This window comes from Lacerta agilis, chromosome 7 (assembly GCF_009819535.1).
Source record: "Lacerta agilis isolate rLacAgi1 chromosome 7, rLacAgi1.pri, whole genome shotgun sequence".
Classification (NCBI taxonomy): domain Eukaryota; kingdom Metazoa; phylum Chordata; class Lepidosauria; order Squamata; family Lacertidae; genus Lacerta; species Lacerta agilis.
In genome coordinates this window covers 29,160,512-29,174,781 of record NC_046318.1, presented here as the reverse complement: position 1 = coordinate 29,174,781, position 14,270 = coordinate 29,160,512, and the positions used below count along the sequence as shown (strand labels likewise).

Here is a 14,270-nt window from a genome sequence, read left to right as displayed (position 1 = left end):
TCCAACATGTTCTGATTAGCTAATGATAAGCAGCGGTGCAGCTCCAATGACTCAGAGCTAAAGTTCAGAGCCCCACAGTCCAAGCCCATCCCAAAAACAAGCATCCAGAGGTCAGCAGTTGATCATGGAAGCTGCAAACAGTCCCAGATGTCAACACCTACCGGTACATTGGCAAGGGTGTGCTGAGCCCCACCAAGGCTGACATTGGTTGTTTCATTGTTTTTTAAAATTTAAAAAAACCCACAATGTTATAGTCAGGGCAACTGACCAGGTATGTGCCTGGTTACAGGTGCTCATTTTATTATTTTTACATTTAAAACCTGTTGTCATTTTCTGCAACAAAATAGTGCTTTTTCCCAAGTAAATATGTTTAGCATTAGGGTAGCAGATGCAAACACCATTTTATTCCTGTAGTCATGACGCACTATGTTTTAAGTAAGTTTTTAAAATGCTAAACCTCATATGCTCAGAATATTATTATTTTTTAAGTGTTGGCATGTTTGTTTTTGCTCTAACATGCCAGAATGTAGAAGTGGTTTTAATGCATAGAAGGTAGGGGTGTGTGAATTGTGTGCTTCACAAATGAAGTCATGCACATGACCATCTTAAGAGTGGAGCGTATGTTGTTGTTGTTGTTGTTGTTTAGTCGTTTAGTCGTGTCCGACTCTTTGTGACCCCATGGACCAGAGCACGCCAGAGCACTTCCACTGCCTCCCGCAGTTTGGTCAGACTCATGTTGGTAGCTTCGAGAACACTGTCCAACCATCTCCTCCTCTGTTGTCCCCTTTTCCTTGTGTCCTCAATCTTTCCCAACATAAGGGTCTTTTCCAGGGAGTCTTCTCTTCTCATGAGGTGGCCAAAATATTGGAGCCTCAGCTTCAGGATCTGTCCTTCCAGTGAGCACTCAGGACTGATTTCCTTCAGAATGGATAGGTTTGATCTTCTTGCAGTCCGTGGGACTCTCTAGAGTCTCCTCCAGCAAATGTGGATGGTAAATTACCTAACTGCACCAATGATGGTAAGCCGTTATTCTCAAGTTTTGATCTTGAGTAGACTGATCAATAGTTTAATGGCTGGTACCCTGAAAAAAATTGCTGAGATGCAATGGCTATTTTATTCAGCAAATCTTACCTTGGTCTTCCTACCAGTTCCTTTTCTACATCAGACTCTTCAGACCTTCTTAATTAACAACTTGCTGAACCTTTTAATGAAGTTTTTCTTAAAAAGAAAAAAATCCACAATATAACAACCTTTTCTCTTTTTTTAGTAATTCTACTCGAAAATAATAGAACTTATACTAAAATATGGCCACACACAATTCCAGTACTTTTTTTTTCTTTAAAAAAATGTTTAGGAGTACTCTCATTTCCCTACTCATATTGAAATGCTGCCCCTCAATGAGGCCAAACTTAGATTCACAAAATGTTTAGGGGTATGTGCCCCACCCCCCCCAAAGCACTGCACAATTCTATCCATAAAATTCAATATGGAGAAAATAGGAAAACTGTATAGACAGACTATCTGAAACAAGATTTAAATGTAAAACTCTAGAGGAGGGCAAAGCCGTGGCATAGCGTGTGAAGGCAGGGGGGGGCATTGCCCCCAGCGCAGATTTCTAAGGGGCACACGCAAAATTTCAAAAGTAAAATACTAATAATAAATTAAGAAAATAGTGCACCCTCCCCCTCACACAGAGAACTGTAGTCCCAAACAACACACAAATGGTAACAGAGGCGGTGCTGCTCTCCTGGGAGTTGAAAGCCCCTGTCCGGAGAACACCCACTGGGCTATCATTAGAAAAAGGGGTCAGGTGCTGATCACTTAATAAACAGCCATGGTAGCAAGTGGCTGCCAGGCAGATGATGAAGCTGTGTCAGCACCAGGCTCACCAGGGTCTCTGGGGCTCCACTGGGCCCTGACACATGTCCAGGTGACAGTTCTTCTGGTGAGGGAGCTGCGCTCCAAGTCCAGTCCATGGCAACTGGTCTGAGAACATGGGAGTGGGAGGGGGGGTCCTTGTAATTTATCAGTCTACATTTAATAATGCACAATTTATCTATAGTTCCTTTTGGAACCCGAATCATCCTCCAGATAGACTTCTTTTACCTCCCTAAACACAGCTGTCACCACTCTCATTTTCCATCTACTTCTTTTAACTAAAACTAAACCAACCCTGATTTTCTTCACGAAATTGATTACAGAATAGGAAAACCACTCACTCATTGGTAGCTCGATATGTTTGTAGATACACACATTTTACTTACTCCTTTTATACCATGAAACATCAGTATTTCATGTGCACCCTGCCCAACCTTTCATTCCGTTGTACAATATTTTAAATTTCCTATCGCAAGTACTGGGAATGCTTAATTTTCAGAACCCAAGAATTATGCTGTCTGCTTGTTCTGCAACTGCATTATATTGGCAGCTCACATACATTTTTGATGGATCAAGACCTTAAGGTCACTTTCTTCCCCTGTAATTTCAAGCTGACAAGTCTTCTGCAGGAGATATCCAAAGACAACCTTATTAGTCCCAAGCGAATGACTTCACACGTGATACTGCATTTTCGGCCCGTTTCTGTTCCTTTTCTTACTTGTTCTGCACACTCTTCCATTCCCCATGTTCAGTAGTCATGCCAGGCAACTTGATGCAAATAATAATACAAAAACTAGCATCTCTTATTGGGGCTGATAATGAATTTAAAGGGGCCTTGGTAAGTATAATTAATGAACCTGCTCTGTTCCTATTTTGTAAATGATATAAGCTGAAATGTTCACCCATGTAATCCACCACATGTATTATAGCATGCACGAGTGTACTGCCTAACAAGTGCTCAACCTTCAGGTAACAGGCTCGGCGATGAACGAGTCATTATTGTAGTTAATGCAGAAGTTCTATCGCCATGATTGGATCTCATGGCATTTATTTTAATTCTGAAGCGTGCATGCACGCACACGTGCACGCACATACAAAGTAGTGCTGGGGAAGGCAGTATTTTAACCCTTCCCTTCCATGGCTTTTCTTCTACATAAATTACTGCACTCTCTATCTGCTGTTCATCCAATTATGGGGAAAACTGCAGGCATGATATATGTACCTTTATTTTTCCCTTCCATGGAAAACAACAGGGCAGGGGGGTTGGGGAGGGAGGACAATAGTTTGGGGGGGGGGAATAGCTTGGGAAAAGTTTTAAAGACACATCTTCCAAAGCTACTATCCAATCCAAATTTTGTTAAAATAATTGTCAGGAGTTCCAACTTCAATAAATGAATTAAAACAAAACCAACAACAACAACAACAAACAACAACAACAACAAGGTAGTGGCTTACATAGCCTCTCTTGCTATGCAAAAAGAGTTTCAAGTTTGTAATTATTATTTTTTGGTAACATTAAAAATCCAAAACACTTCCAGAGGCTATAAGCATCCAGAACCTGTAAAATGCTGAGGACATAACCGTGGGGAAATTACAGTCAAATATAAATAGCAAGCTTAGGGCTAGTTAATGCATAAAGGGGCTAAGACCACATAATTTTATTTCTAGACTCATCTAGGTCATGCACCCTCACCTCTGGTGAAGAAGGAAGTGAAGCTTCCATTGTTCACTCTCTTCCACTATGTGAAGTTGACCAGGCAACACGTCTGGGCTTGACCGTTTCAAGCCCAGATCACAAGCTCATTCCACCCCACCCCCATTTTTTTGCTGCTGCATGGGATAACACATGGATCTGACCTTTGGATGTTTTGTAAGTAAAACTTCTTTAGTTATTCTTGTTTCAAGGAATTGTAAATATGCTGCTGCCCAGTAACAACTAAGTTAAAATCCTACCCCCCCCCCGTTTTCTATTAACAGCTCTCATTTCCACATTGGGAGAAAAAGGGGGTCTAAAAATACCAGAAGTCAGGTTCAATATAGTCCCATTCAGGCCCTGTCTGTATGCACACAAGCTAAAAATGGTGGCAGGACAGGGTTGTTCTAGGTCCTGTTCCTAACATTCCTCTTCTTGTAGGCTTTTTTTATAGACCTTTTGGGGTTTAGCATGAAGGTTTGCATAAGATTTCTAAGCGCATTCGGTTGAATGCATTTATAAACCTCCCAGCAAAGATTTCTAAGCATGTTCTGTTGAATGAGGCTTGTGTGAATCCAGCCGTTATGTCTATTGGTTGAGAGCAATGGGGTAATATATTTTACAATAATACATCTAGGTTGGGCCAGTGAGGGGGTTACCAGATTTTTTTCAATGAATCCGGGGACACTTTTCAACTTCCTACTAAATAGATGGATTTTGTCAGGGGACTGATTTGTAAATCCGGGGACTGTCCCTGGGAAATGGGGACGTCTGGTAACTTTAATCTGGGCCCCTTTGCAAGTTTTAATATATAACATAAAGGTCCAGTATGCAGCCTTCACTTCCTTCCTGTCAGGAGACCAATTGCTCCTCTCTTCCTTCCTACCTCCATATGTTTAGAAGCATGTAAGTCTGTGATGTGGCCCCTGCCATTCTATGTCACTAACCCAGAAGGTGGCTTAGACAGCAGGAAGGCAAACTGATCGCAGCATTTATCTACTGCTTCCAGGATTCCCTTAGAAATCTGTAAGAACCAGAGGACTTTGGTCTAATCCAACAGGTCTTATGTAACCAATCTGAACTGTACTGCTACATTCAATAGTAGGCTTGCAGGGGAGGGCATAAATACTTCCCCATATAAAATAATTTCTAGGCCATGGAAAGCTAGCAAGTGAAATAAGTTGCAGATCATTGAAATCAGATCCTCACTCAAACATTTCCCTGTTTCTCAATTTGTTTAAACAGTTGGGACTAATTTTTTTTGCTGCAAGTCAAAAGCTCACATGCTGCATGTGATTTCTCCTAATAAAGGCATATTATACTGTCCTTGTAAATTGGCTCTTCTAACAGTAACATGAATTTGATAAAAAAAAAACAAGGTCTTCCTCTGTCTCCCAAGTGTCAGCCCATCTATACTGCACCAGGAATCCCATTTTAAAACATGCAGAACACAGCTGCACAAAATAATTGTTACTGTATCATTTATTACTTTTTTTGTAGCTGGGACCTACCCTGGTAGCTATTATGTGGAGCTTAATGAAAGAAATATACCAGCATTTGGGAGTAATGATTTCAGCCTTGCCTGATTTGACATTATTTTTGCTACGGATCCTTGTATAGAAATATAAAAAGTAACGTTATTAAATTATTATTGTAATGTACCAAATGTCATTTACATTTACAAAGAAAAGCATGCATACCAAGGACCTCGTCACTTAAGGAATAACTGGTGTGTGCTAAATGATTATTGAGTGTAAATTCTCACTGAAGAATTTAACAGAGTGATTTCCTGGGTCACATTTCCAGTTCCTTGGCTTTCTTTGCAAGAATTCCAGAAGCCAGTGCGGTGGTATATTAGAGGTTCTCAAACTGTAGCCTGTGAGCTTTCAAGAGGCCCAAGGAAAGATTGTAGCAATGTCAAGAATATATGTGTACTTGGCTCTGTACTCCATTCATTTTTCCTGCCAGAAATCAAGGCCAGTTTAATCATGGCCAGATTGTCAGGCAGGTTGATAAGGTCCTGGCCTAGGCCCCAAAACACAGTACTAGTTTTGATCATTACACCAGTGCTGGAGAAACAACATTACTTTAATTTCCTTCATATTTAACCCAGAAGGGAAATGTGTTCCCCCCCCTTTTATATTGGCACCACCCTGTTGTATTACATATAGTTTTAATTTATTGCATTTTGTCATCCATGCATGCATAGCTTTCACCAGACACATTTTGTCAGCTAGTCTGCATCGTGGATTTTCATTAGATGCAATTCGGCCAAGTTTCATATACTGTATTGCTTTTGTTGGTTACCGTTTGTCAGCTGTGTGCTTTTAAGTGTTTCACGGGTGGAGGTGACTGTAGAAAGAAAGGGATGTTTGCTTCCATACAGCAAATTACTAAATATAAATCTGTGTCCATTAGTGATAGCAAAATGCTAATTCACAGCATTACGGTATGTCCTAAATGTGCTTTCCTTTACTGGGGAAAAGAAAGATTTAAGTAACCATATGAGACGCCTAAGGAATTCCAAGTGCCCCACTGCATACATTTGAGAACCACTGTGCTAGAAATAGGCTCACCAGAAATAGGCCAGTAGTCTGCAGGTGGACTACACAGTCCACTTTCCCTCCAGACGAAGGGTGAACTCTTTTCTCCCCAAGGGACACATACTTCATAGGCAACTTTGCCATTGGTGGCTGGGGCAAAAGGGTGGGGGGGGGTAAGGCCAATGGGAACACTGGGTGGAACAACTGTTCTGACTCTTGCCCTTGTATAGTAAGCTACATTCCATCCACACCAAACTCAAAAAAGGTTTGTTTCTACACATACTCCAACCTCAAAAGGCATCATCTCAATTCAAGGCACATTTGAGCGTGGCAAAAAGATTGGGATATGGGATAGGCTGTGCTAGGGGCATGACTTACGCCTTGAGTGTCATGTGCAGTCTTGAGGGTGACCTGAAGGCCACATTTGGAAATTGGCCTGGGGTTCCCAACCCGTTCTAGACAGGTCCCTTTAAAAGGATTTACTGCGTTTTCATGGATCATGTAATTTTTGTCAACTCTTTTAACAGTACAATCCCAGTTTACTTGGGAACAAGCTTCATTAAATTAAGTGGTGCTTACTCTCTAGCAAGAGTGTTCACAATTGCAACCTAAGGCTACAAGAATGCTGCAGTTATTTTTCAACATGGGTTCCTCACATGTATATATGTATGTATGTATGTTCCTTTCTCTGTGAGTGTGTGTATCTTCCTCTGGACTTCCAGTGTTTCCCAAATGAACTGCCACCGTCTAAAATACAAAAGCTCATGAAGTGATAACTAAAGCTCAGTGTGCCTTCTCTCCCTTATGAAGATGAAATGTTTTTTTTAAAAAAAGAAACCCAACCCCCTCCCCCTTTGGAAATGCTCTTAAACAGCCCCAATGTCAACAATGGCTTGTCAAGTGCCATGGCTTTCAGTGGATTCTGTTTCCAAGCCAGTGTGCTTAGAAATGCAGCTTGAGCAGGTGGTTTGAAGAGAAAAGAAAAAAAAGATTTGGTAAGCTACAATTCATTTACTGCACAATTAACTGCTAAGCTTTAGATCATAGCTGTGTGTGTGTGTGTGTGTCCCCGTCCCCTAACCCTGATCTGCAATGCAAATTCTAAGCTTCTTCCTCAAAGCTGCTACAGAACTCACAGTTCACCCACTGACCTAATATTTCATATCTGCTTTAAAAGGATTATCTAAAAGGCCATTAGAGAAAGTGAAGCCAATGAAGTATGCTTGAAGATCAGCCCAAGTTAGAGGGGGGAAACTCGTTACTCCCCCCCCCCTTAGACAGTGTTCTAATTGCTTTTCCCTGCATTTTCCACAAATAGATTACAGGGGGAGGGGAGGGTAAGGAAGATCCACCAAATGTAGTTTGTGTGTGTTTGGCAGTGTACCAAGCTAAAAACATTGAAATCCACTTTCTCGAATGCCAGAGATGGAATCTTAAGTGCTCTGGCTCTAATAAATAGAATTCTAAAAGTTTCTCACTGGTAAAAATAAAATAAAAAGAAACCCTTCTGTGAATTTGCAGTGACCCCAAACAGGCTTGCTTTCTCCCATCTTCACTGCACATGAACCAGCAGGCAATGTGCTGAGCAGAATTGCAGCCAGAAGCCTACTGAAAGGGCGAGGCAGGATTTTCACACCGCAAGGTCAGACTGTTAAGGGCAAATGGTGGATGGGGCCTTTGAAGCTTATCCCTCGCCTTTCATCTCCAGTGGCTTTCTCTGTTACTGTGAGCAGCAGCTAGTCCACCTCCCTGCACCTCTTCCCCTCCCCCTTCCTCTTACAGGGGAAAAAAACCCCAAGCTATCAGCACTTGCTTAGTGCATACAAATTCCTCGAAAGCATGCTGTGGCAGCACACATTCAAAGCAGCACAAAGGGCTTGAAGATCTGGCTTGCCAAATCCTTGCAGGGGGGCGGGGCAGGTGTGTGTGTGGGGGGGGGGGCAGCGTGTTGTGAGACAAGGGCCCAAGCTTCTGCATTAACAGTTTTGCATTTCAGAAGCATTAACCGTTAAGGACATTTTTATTTCCACTGGCAATGTAAAAAAAGAGTACAAGAAAACTGCAAAAGGAGAGCTCTGGCAATGACAACAAGAACGGCATGGTTTTAGGGTTCAGTTCCAGCTGATTTTATTTCCTTTGGAAAAAAAAGATAAAAGGTTATTTACAGAAAGTATATTGACAATCTGACAGGCAGTGAACTTGGCATCTTTAGCCAGCTTCCTCCCCACCCCTCCCCCACCTCTGTGTTATGGGCAGATTGTTAGACAAAGATATTCCACACAGCATATTGCACAGGATGGATGACCAAAAAACAAAAGGGAAAGAAAAGGAAAAACCCTTAACGGAACAACCTCCTCGTTAGGCAGATGGTCCTAGCGCCTGTCATGTTATATTAACATACATAAACACACACTCTTTTTTTTTTGCTTATTATAATACAGACTTAAATGTACAAAGATGTTTTCACTTTTTTCTCATCTTAAACACAACAGCTATAAACCTGAATACATATGCTATCATCATGCCATAAGAGACTAAAACAATTATATTTAGCGACAAGTAGAAAGGATTAAATAGTCAAAATACGAGAATGAAAAAATGCAGTACATAGTGTCGCGAACTCAAATCGGCATTTAGATAGATCCAGTGATTTTTAAACGGCACGGTTTTTTATTTTATTTTGTTGCTTATAAAAAAGTGCAAAAGATGTGGTTTAAAAGTTAAAGCTACAGGATCCCTTTTTTTTCTTGAAAATGCTCCAGCTGTTTCTGTACAACATACTATTTACTTTGAGAGGGTTTGTTTATTTATTTGTTAGAAGTTAGCCCTACAGTGAATCAGTACAATCCCTCTCTCTCAACTCACAAGTAGAGTGGAATAGCAAGGGATGCTGTCTCTTTAAGAAGCCTGCAGATTGGAGTGTAAACATGAGGAAAGTAGGGGCTGATTTTTTGTGTGTGAGAGATTAACCAGCAGCCCTGTTATAATCAGGAAATCCAAAACAGCAATTTACACCCCTTATATATTTTTTACAAAAATACACTGAGAAAATAATCAAACGTTTTCATCTCTCTTCTCTTGTTTTTAAAAGTGTCAAAAGTCTACATTTAAATATAAAAAATTAAAAGTTAAAACTCTAGCCCTTCAGTGAAGGTGACATAAAAATGGTGTGGGTAACAACAAAACTACCAAAATAAAAAATAGGACAAAGTAATACAGGTAAAAAAAAAATGTTTGGCCAGTATAAATACTTCACTTATAAAATGGCATCAAATTACATTTACAAGGAAAAATAATAATGTTTCAAGGATGGATCATGGGTGTGAAAAGAAAAGAGACTTCATTTACGGCTATAAAGGAGAACACACACACGCACGCACACACACGCACACACATACAGACACTGAGGAAAAATTTGGTCCTGAATTTCATTTTTTTAAGTCCAGCACAGATTTGAGTTGCGTTTGAATCCTTTAAAGAGTTAAGAATGAAAAAAGCTGGTGATAATTTTGTAGGAATCAAACATAGCGCCATCTATCTGCTTCTTATATTATTCTAACACTATTCTTTTAAACTGTTCAACAGTCTTACAGAAACCTCAGAAAGATAGGATAACATGCTATATTAAACCCCACCAGTGAAATAATCCAACACCATCACGATTCTGAGCAAGAAAACACATTTTCGCAAAAAAAGAGCAACTGCCCTCTATTTTCCCCTGTACCACATCATTACAGAAACTTGGTATGTTCTATATCTGTCTCCATTTCTTTTTTAAAAACAAAAGTTCAGCGTTGTTGAAATTCCACACATACTGACTTCTCTGTATATAATATAAGGTGACTTAAGAAAATCGCTGCCACCTCCTTTATACGTGCAAATCCTTTTCAGCTTTATTATTATCTTCTTAGCAGAGCTTCCAGTTCCTTTTTAACGTCTCCCCTCTTTTCCATCCCCCTCAGGGTGCCAAGTCCAGTTCCTAGGGCCTCTCTCTCTAACCCCATCTGCTCTCGATGCGAAAGAGGACACCCCCCATTCCCCCCCCCAAAAAAACGCAAACTAGGATTCTTCCCCACCCCCGGCAATTGCAAGTCCTGCTGATTTGTTTGAAACATTATTTCCCCCCCCCCACCCGCGGAAACCCTAGCCCGTCCACCCGCCCGTCCAAGAGACCTCCAAAGCACAATCTGTTCCCCACCCCCCACCCCTTTCAAAACTCATGGACAAGAAACAAACCTTAGGAGATGTGCGTGACTTCCAGCCCTCCCTCCCTCCCCCCCCCCCGCAAGTCGTTGCCATTCTTGTTTTAGCCACTTGATTCTCGCTATAGTCTCTGAAACGTGGAACTCCTTCTCCGGCTGTTGGAAGGATGAAGCGTGGGGGCGGGAGAAGAGGGGTGTGTGTTTCTGTGTGAGGATCTGTTTAGCCAGAAATTGGGACTCCTGCGGTTGCTTTTTCTCCAAGAAGAAGGGGAAAAAAGGTTGATCCCTTTTGTCAAGTTCCGTATCTATATTTTTTTTAACAATACACACAACGCCCCCCCCAAAGTCAGATTCATTAAGGGTGAGGGAAGAAGAACACTCAGAGGGCAAAATTCTCGTTCCTCCAGTCTGCAGGGCGCAATGGGGTCCGTGCCATCCATGCGCCCCACTTCTCTCTTCTCTTTCTATCTCCACCTTCGACCCCCCTCAGTACGTGAAGACCAGGTTCGAAATGCTGGATTCGAGCCAGTCCCCCGAGATCATCTCACTTACCTCCGGGGTGCAATAGTCCGGGAAGTCAAAGTGTGAGCCCGAGCCGGGCTCCAAGTTAAAATCCAGGTCCCGGTCGAGCACCGACGAGCTCAGGCTGCCCAGGGCCATGCCATCGAAGCCCGGGCTGGGGTGCAGGTCCAACAGGTCGTCTTCGAACTCGTCGTCCGAGGAGGAGGAAACGCACGAGGCGGAGGAGGAGCCCGACGACGACGAGTGCGAGGTGGACGGGGCCGGCGAGGGCGCCCGCAGGCTGGTGTAGCTGCGGTGGTCCGACGGCGAGCAGGGCGAAGCCAAGGGTTCGGCGCCGTCGTGCGGGGTCCCCGCGGCGGTGCCCGCTTCGTCGTAGAGGCTCAGCGGGTCGCTGGCTTCCGTCGACGAGCTCAGCGTGGGGCTCGCCGGCACGGCGCCGCCGGGCGAAGCGTGTGAGAAGAGGTAGAGGCGCTTGGCCTTCTTCTCCGGGAGGTGCCTGGCGCTGCCGCCGCCCGAGGGCGAGGAGGAGCCCGGCGAGGCGGCGCGCGATTTGTACAGAGAGTGGTGCTCCGGGGGCAGCAGGGCGGCCGGCTGCTCCGAGGCGGCGAACGGAGGCGCGCCTTTGCTGCCGCCACCCAGGCTGAGTTTGGGATGCGGCTTGCCCGCGCCGGCGCCACTCGACGAGAGCTTGGCGGCGGCGCTGCTGCCTTTTTTCAGGGCGACTTTGGAGGAGTTGGCAGCGGAGGCGGCTCCTCCTGAGCTGCTGCTGTTCCCGCCGCCGCCGCCGCTCCCTCCGCCCCCGCTCTTCTCGCCCGGCTTGGAGGCGCTGGCGCCCGACTTCACCTTCTTCCTGGGCCGGTACTTGTAGTCGGGGTAGTCGGCCATGTGCTTGAGGCGCAGCCGCTCCGCCTCCCGGATGAACGGGATCTTGTCGCTGTCCTTGAGCAGCTTCCAGCGCTTGCCCAAGCGCTTCGAGATCTCGGCGTTATGCATGTCGGGCGACTGCTCCATGATCTTCCGCCGCTCGATCTGGGACCACACCATGAAGGCATTCATGGGCCGCTTGATGTGTCCGCTGGGCGTTTTGCACCAGCTCGGGTCGTCCGCCTTGCCGCCCGTCGATGCCGTCGAGCCCGGCGTCGGCGAAGAGGCGATGCCCAGCTCCACGCTGGCCCCGGAGTCGGAGCTTTCGCCGGCCAGGAGCGCCTCGGTGTTCTCCGCGTTGTTCGTCTGCTGCACCATCTCGGCGGCTCGCGCGCGCAGCAGCGGCGGGAGTCGGGGGAAGCGGCGGCGCTCAGTTTGGCACCAGCTTGAAACCGGGCGCTCAACTTTCCCCGTCGCTCGACAGCCCCCTTGGCGAGCGCGCCGTCCTTCGGCTACTTAAGGCACGGTTCCCTCTGGGAAGTAGTTGTAGCTCCACACCGCTCTCCTCTGCCCGGCAGACTTTCTGCCCGCCTTTCCCCCGCAACTTTGCGCCGGGGGTCTAGTTACAGAAGCCGGGCTCCAAGCAGAAACAGTTTCTTTTTTTAACGCCGCCAACCGCCAATCCAAGGTCTCTCGCCTCTCTCTTTTCCACCTCTTCCCCCACCCCGGAGTTTACAAGTGCTTTGCTCGCTCAGTCTTTCTCCCTCTCCTCTCCCAGCTCGAGGTGTTTCAGCAAAGCAGCACGCCCACTGCTGAAAGTCTCTCGTTTTCTTTGAAGGGCACAGCAAAAAACCAAAAATACCTCTTTAAAAAAAGGCCGCCTCCCACAAAGCAAAGGAAAAAAGAAAAGAAAATTAAAATCTTCCTCAGTCCGTCCAGGACTCGTGGTAGAAGGGAGCAGGAGTTTGTTCGACGGGCATTCAGTGGCTGCGAGGGATTAGGCGGGGGAAAAAGCCCCGCGCATGCAACCAAGTAGCGTTAACAAATGTGTGTCTTCCCGGGAGGAAGCGCGGTGACTGGTGCAAATCAATGTATTTAGTCCCGTCTCGCCTTCCTTTGGATGCACAGCCCCAAAGAGAGGAAAGAGACATGTACAAACCGGGGCGATGCAAGTGGCCTGCTTTTTCGCACCGCCCCCCTCTCTTAGACGGTTACTCTGGCTGCAGCTTAGAGCGGACCCCAATTCCGCCTCGCGCCCCTTTATCCTTTCACAGTCATTTCCCCAGCCAATCGCAGGCTGTATCCAACGCTCCGCCGTGCCAAACCCCACCCCCTCGGCTCCCATTGGCTTGGAACCCAATGTAACAATAATCACCGCGTGCAATGAGAAGCTCCAAATCTGACCTCATTCCAATTTACACAAACTTTTTAAAAGGGCCAGAAGTGCAGCTGAGATTTCTGGTTTTTCTTTTTCTCTCTCCCCCCTCTTTTTTGCGTTTGCATTTCTCCTCCTACTTCATCGCGTGTGCGGGTGTGAGGGAGAAAAGGGCGGCGGGCGGGGGGGCGTGGAGAGGAAAGTGCGTGTGCGCGTGTGTATGCGTGTGCGCGCTAGCGCGCTCGCGAGCGGAAAGGAGGGAGCGGGGCGGGCGTTCGTGTGTTACTACACTCAGGGGGGTGGAAGGAGGGAGGGAGGGAGATGAGCTCTGCCCGTTATGTTAGCAGAGAAGGGGGGTGGGGAGGCGGGAGCGGACGGGCGATGCGTTGGAAGCGCGGACTTCCGCGTAAAGGGAAATGCGACTCCTTGGGAGCGTTTCCTCGTTGAGAGGAGGAAGCGGGGTGGGGGATGGGAGACGAACCCAGCACGTGTTTTTGCTTAATCTGTTCCTTTTATCTAAACAGATTAAACATACAAACTTCGCTCCCGCCCCCCAACGCGCTCTTCACTGCTTTCTATTCGACCCTGTCTTTTCCAGTGAAAACGTATGGCCTACTGGTTTGTATGATTGGGGCTACCACGGCCCACACTAGTAGATTTCGCACAGTAGCGCAGCTTCTACATACTTATTTGGAAAGAAGGTGCAAAGGAGAGTTTTTTTGTAGCTGTAAATTACACCGCCGTGTTGCTTTGCCTTGCCTTGAGGAGCTGCTACCGTGGATATCCTGACTGCCAACCGGCCCACGCGTTATTCGCCATGCAGATGCAGAGCAGGCGGGTGGATAAGGTTCACTCTCCGCCATATGATTTCTTATAATCCTGGATGATTTGCATTAAGTAGCATGCCAAGTCTTCCTCCCTCCCTCCTCGCCCCTTTCTTGGAGGGGGGAGGCGAAAAAAGCCTCCGTGAAGAGCTCCTCCTCTGGAAAGCTACGGTGAGCTGGTGGCAAATAGACTGGTCAACGAATGGTTTGCAGAACAAATAAGGCTATAAACTGGGTGCTTCCCCCCCCCCGCCTTCGTTAATACACTTAGGTACATTGTTTACAATGGCATACTTTGTCCATGATTCGTTGAGTTGCCCAACTCTCAAATCCTAATGCCTGCGAAAATGGAAAACAGTAATTTTAAAA

General features: G+C 45.7%; 1 protein-coding gene across 1 annotated transcript; it reads right to left on the bottom strand.

Annotated features, from left to right (window-relative positions):
• Positions 1–10,765: 10,765 nt before the first annotated feature.
• SOX4 (SRY-box transcription factor 4) lies at positions 10,766–12,961 on the bottom strand. The gene has a single exon (XM_033154691.1). It carries the CDS (start codon positions 12,078–12,080, stop codon positions 10,803–10,805), a length of 1,278 nt encoding a protein of 425 aa, XP_033010582.1. The 5' UTR covers positions 12,081–12,961; the 3' UTR covers positions 10,766–10,802.
• Positions 12,962–14,270: the final 1,309 nt, after the last annotated feature.

What these genes read in the sequence shown, in the direction of transcription:
- SOX4 (XM_033154691.1), bottom strand. Translation starts at nt 12,080, where the DNA reads ATGGTGCAGCAGACGAACAACGCGGAGAACACCGAGGCGCTCCTGGCC.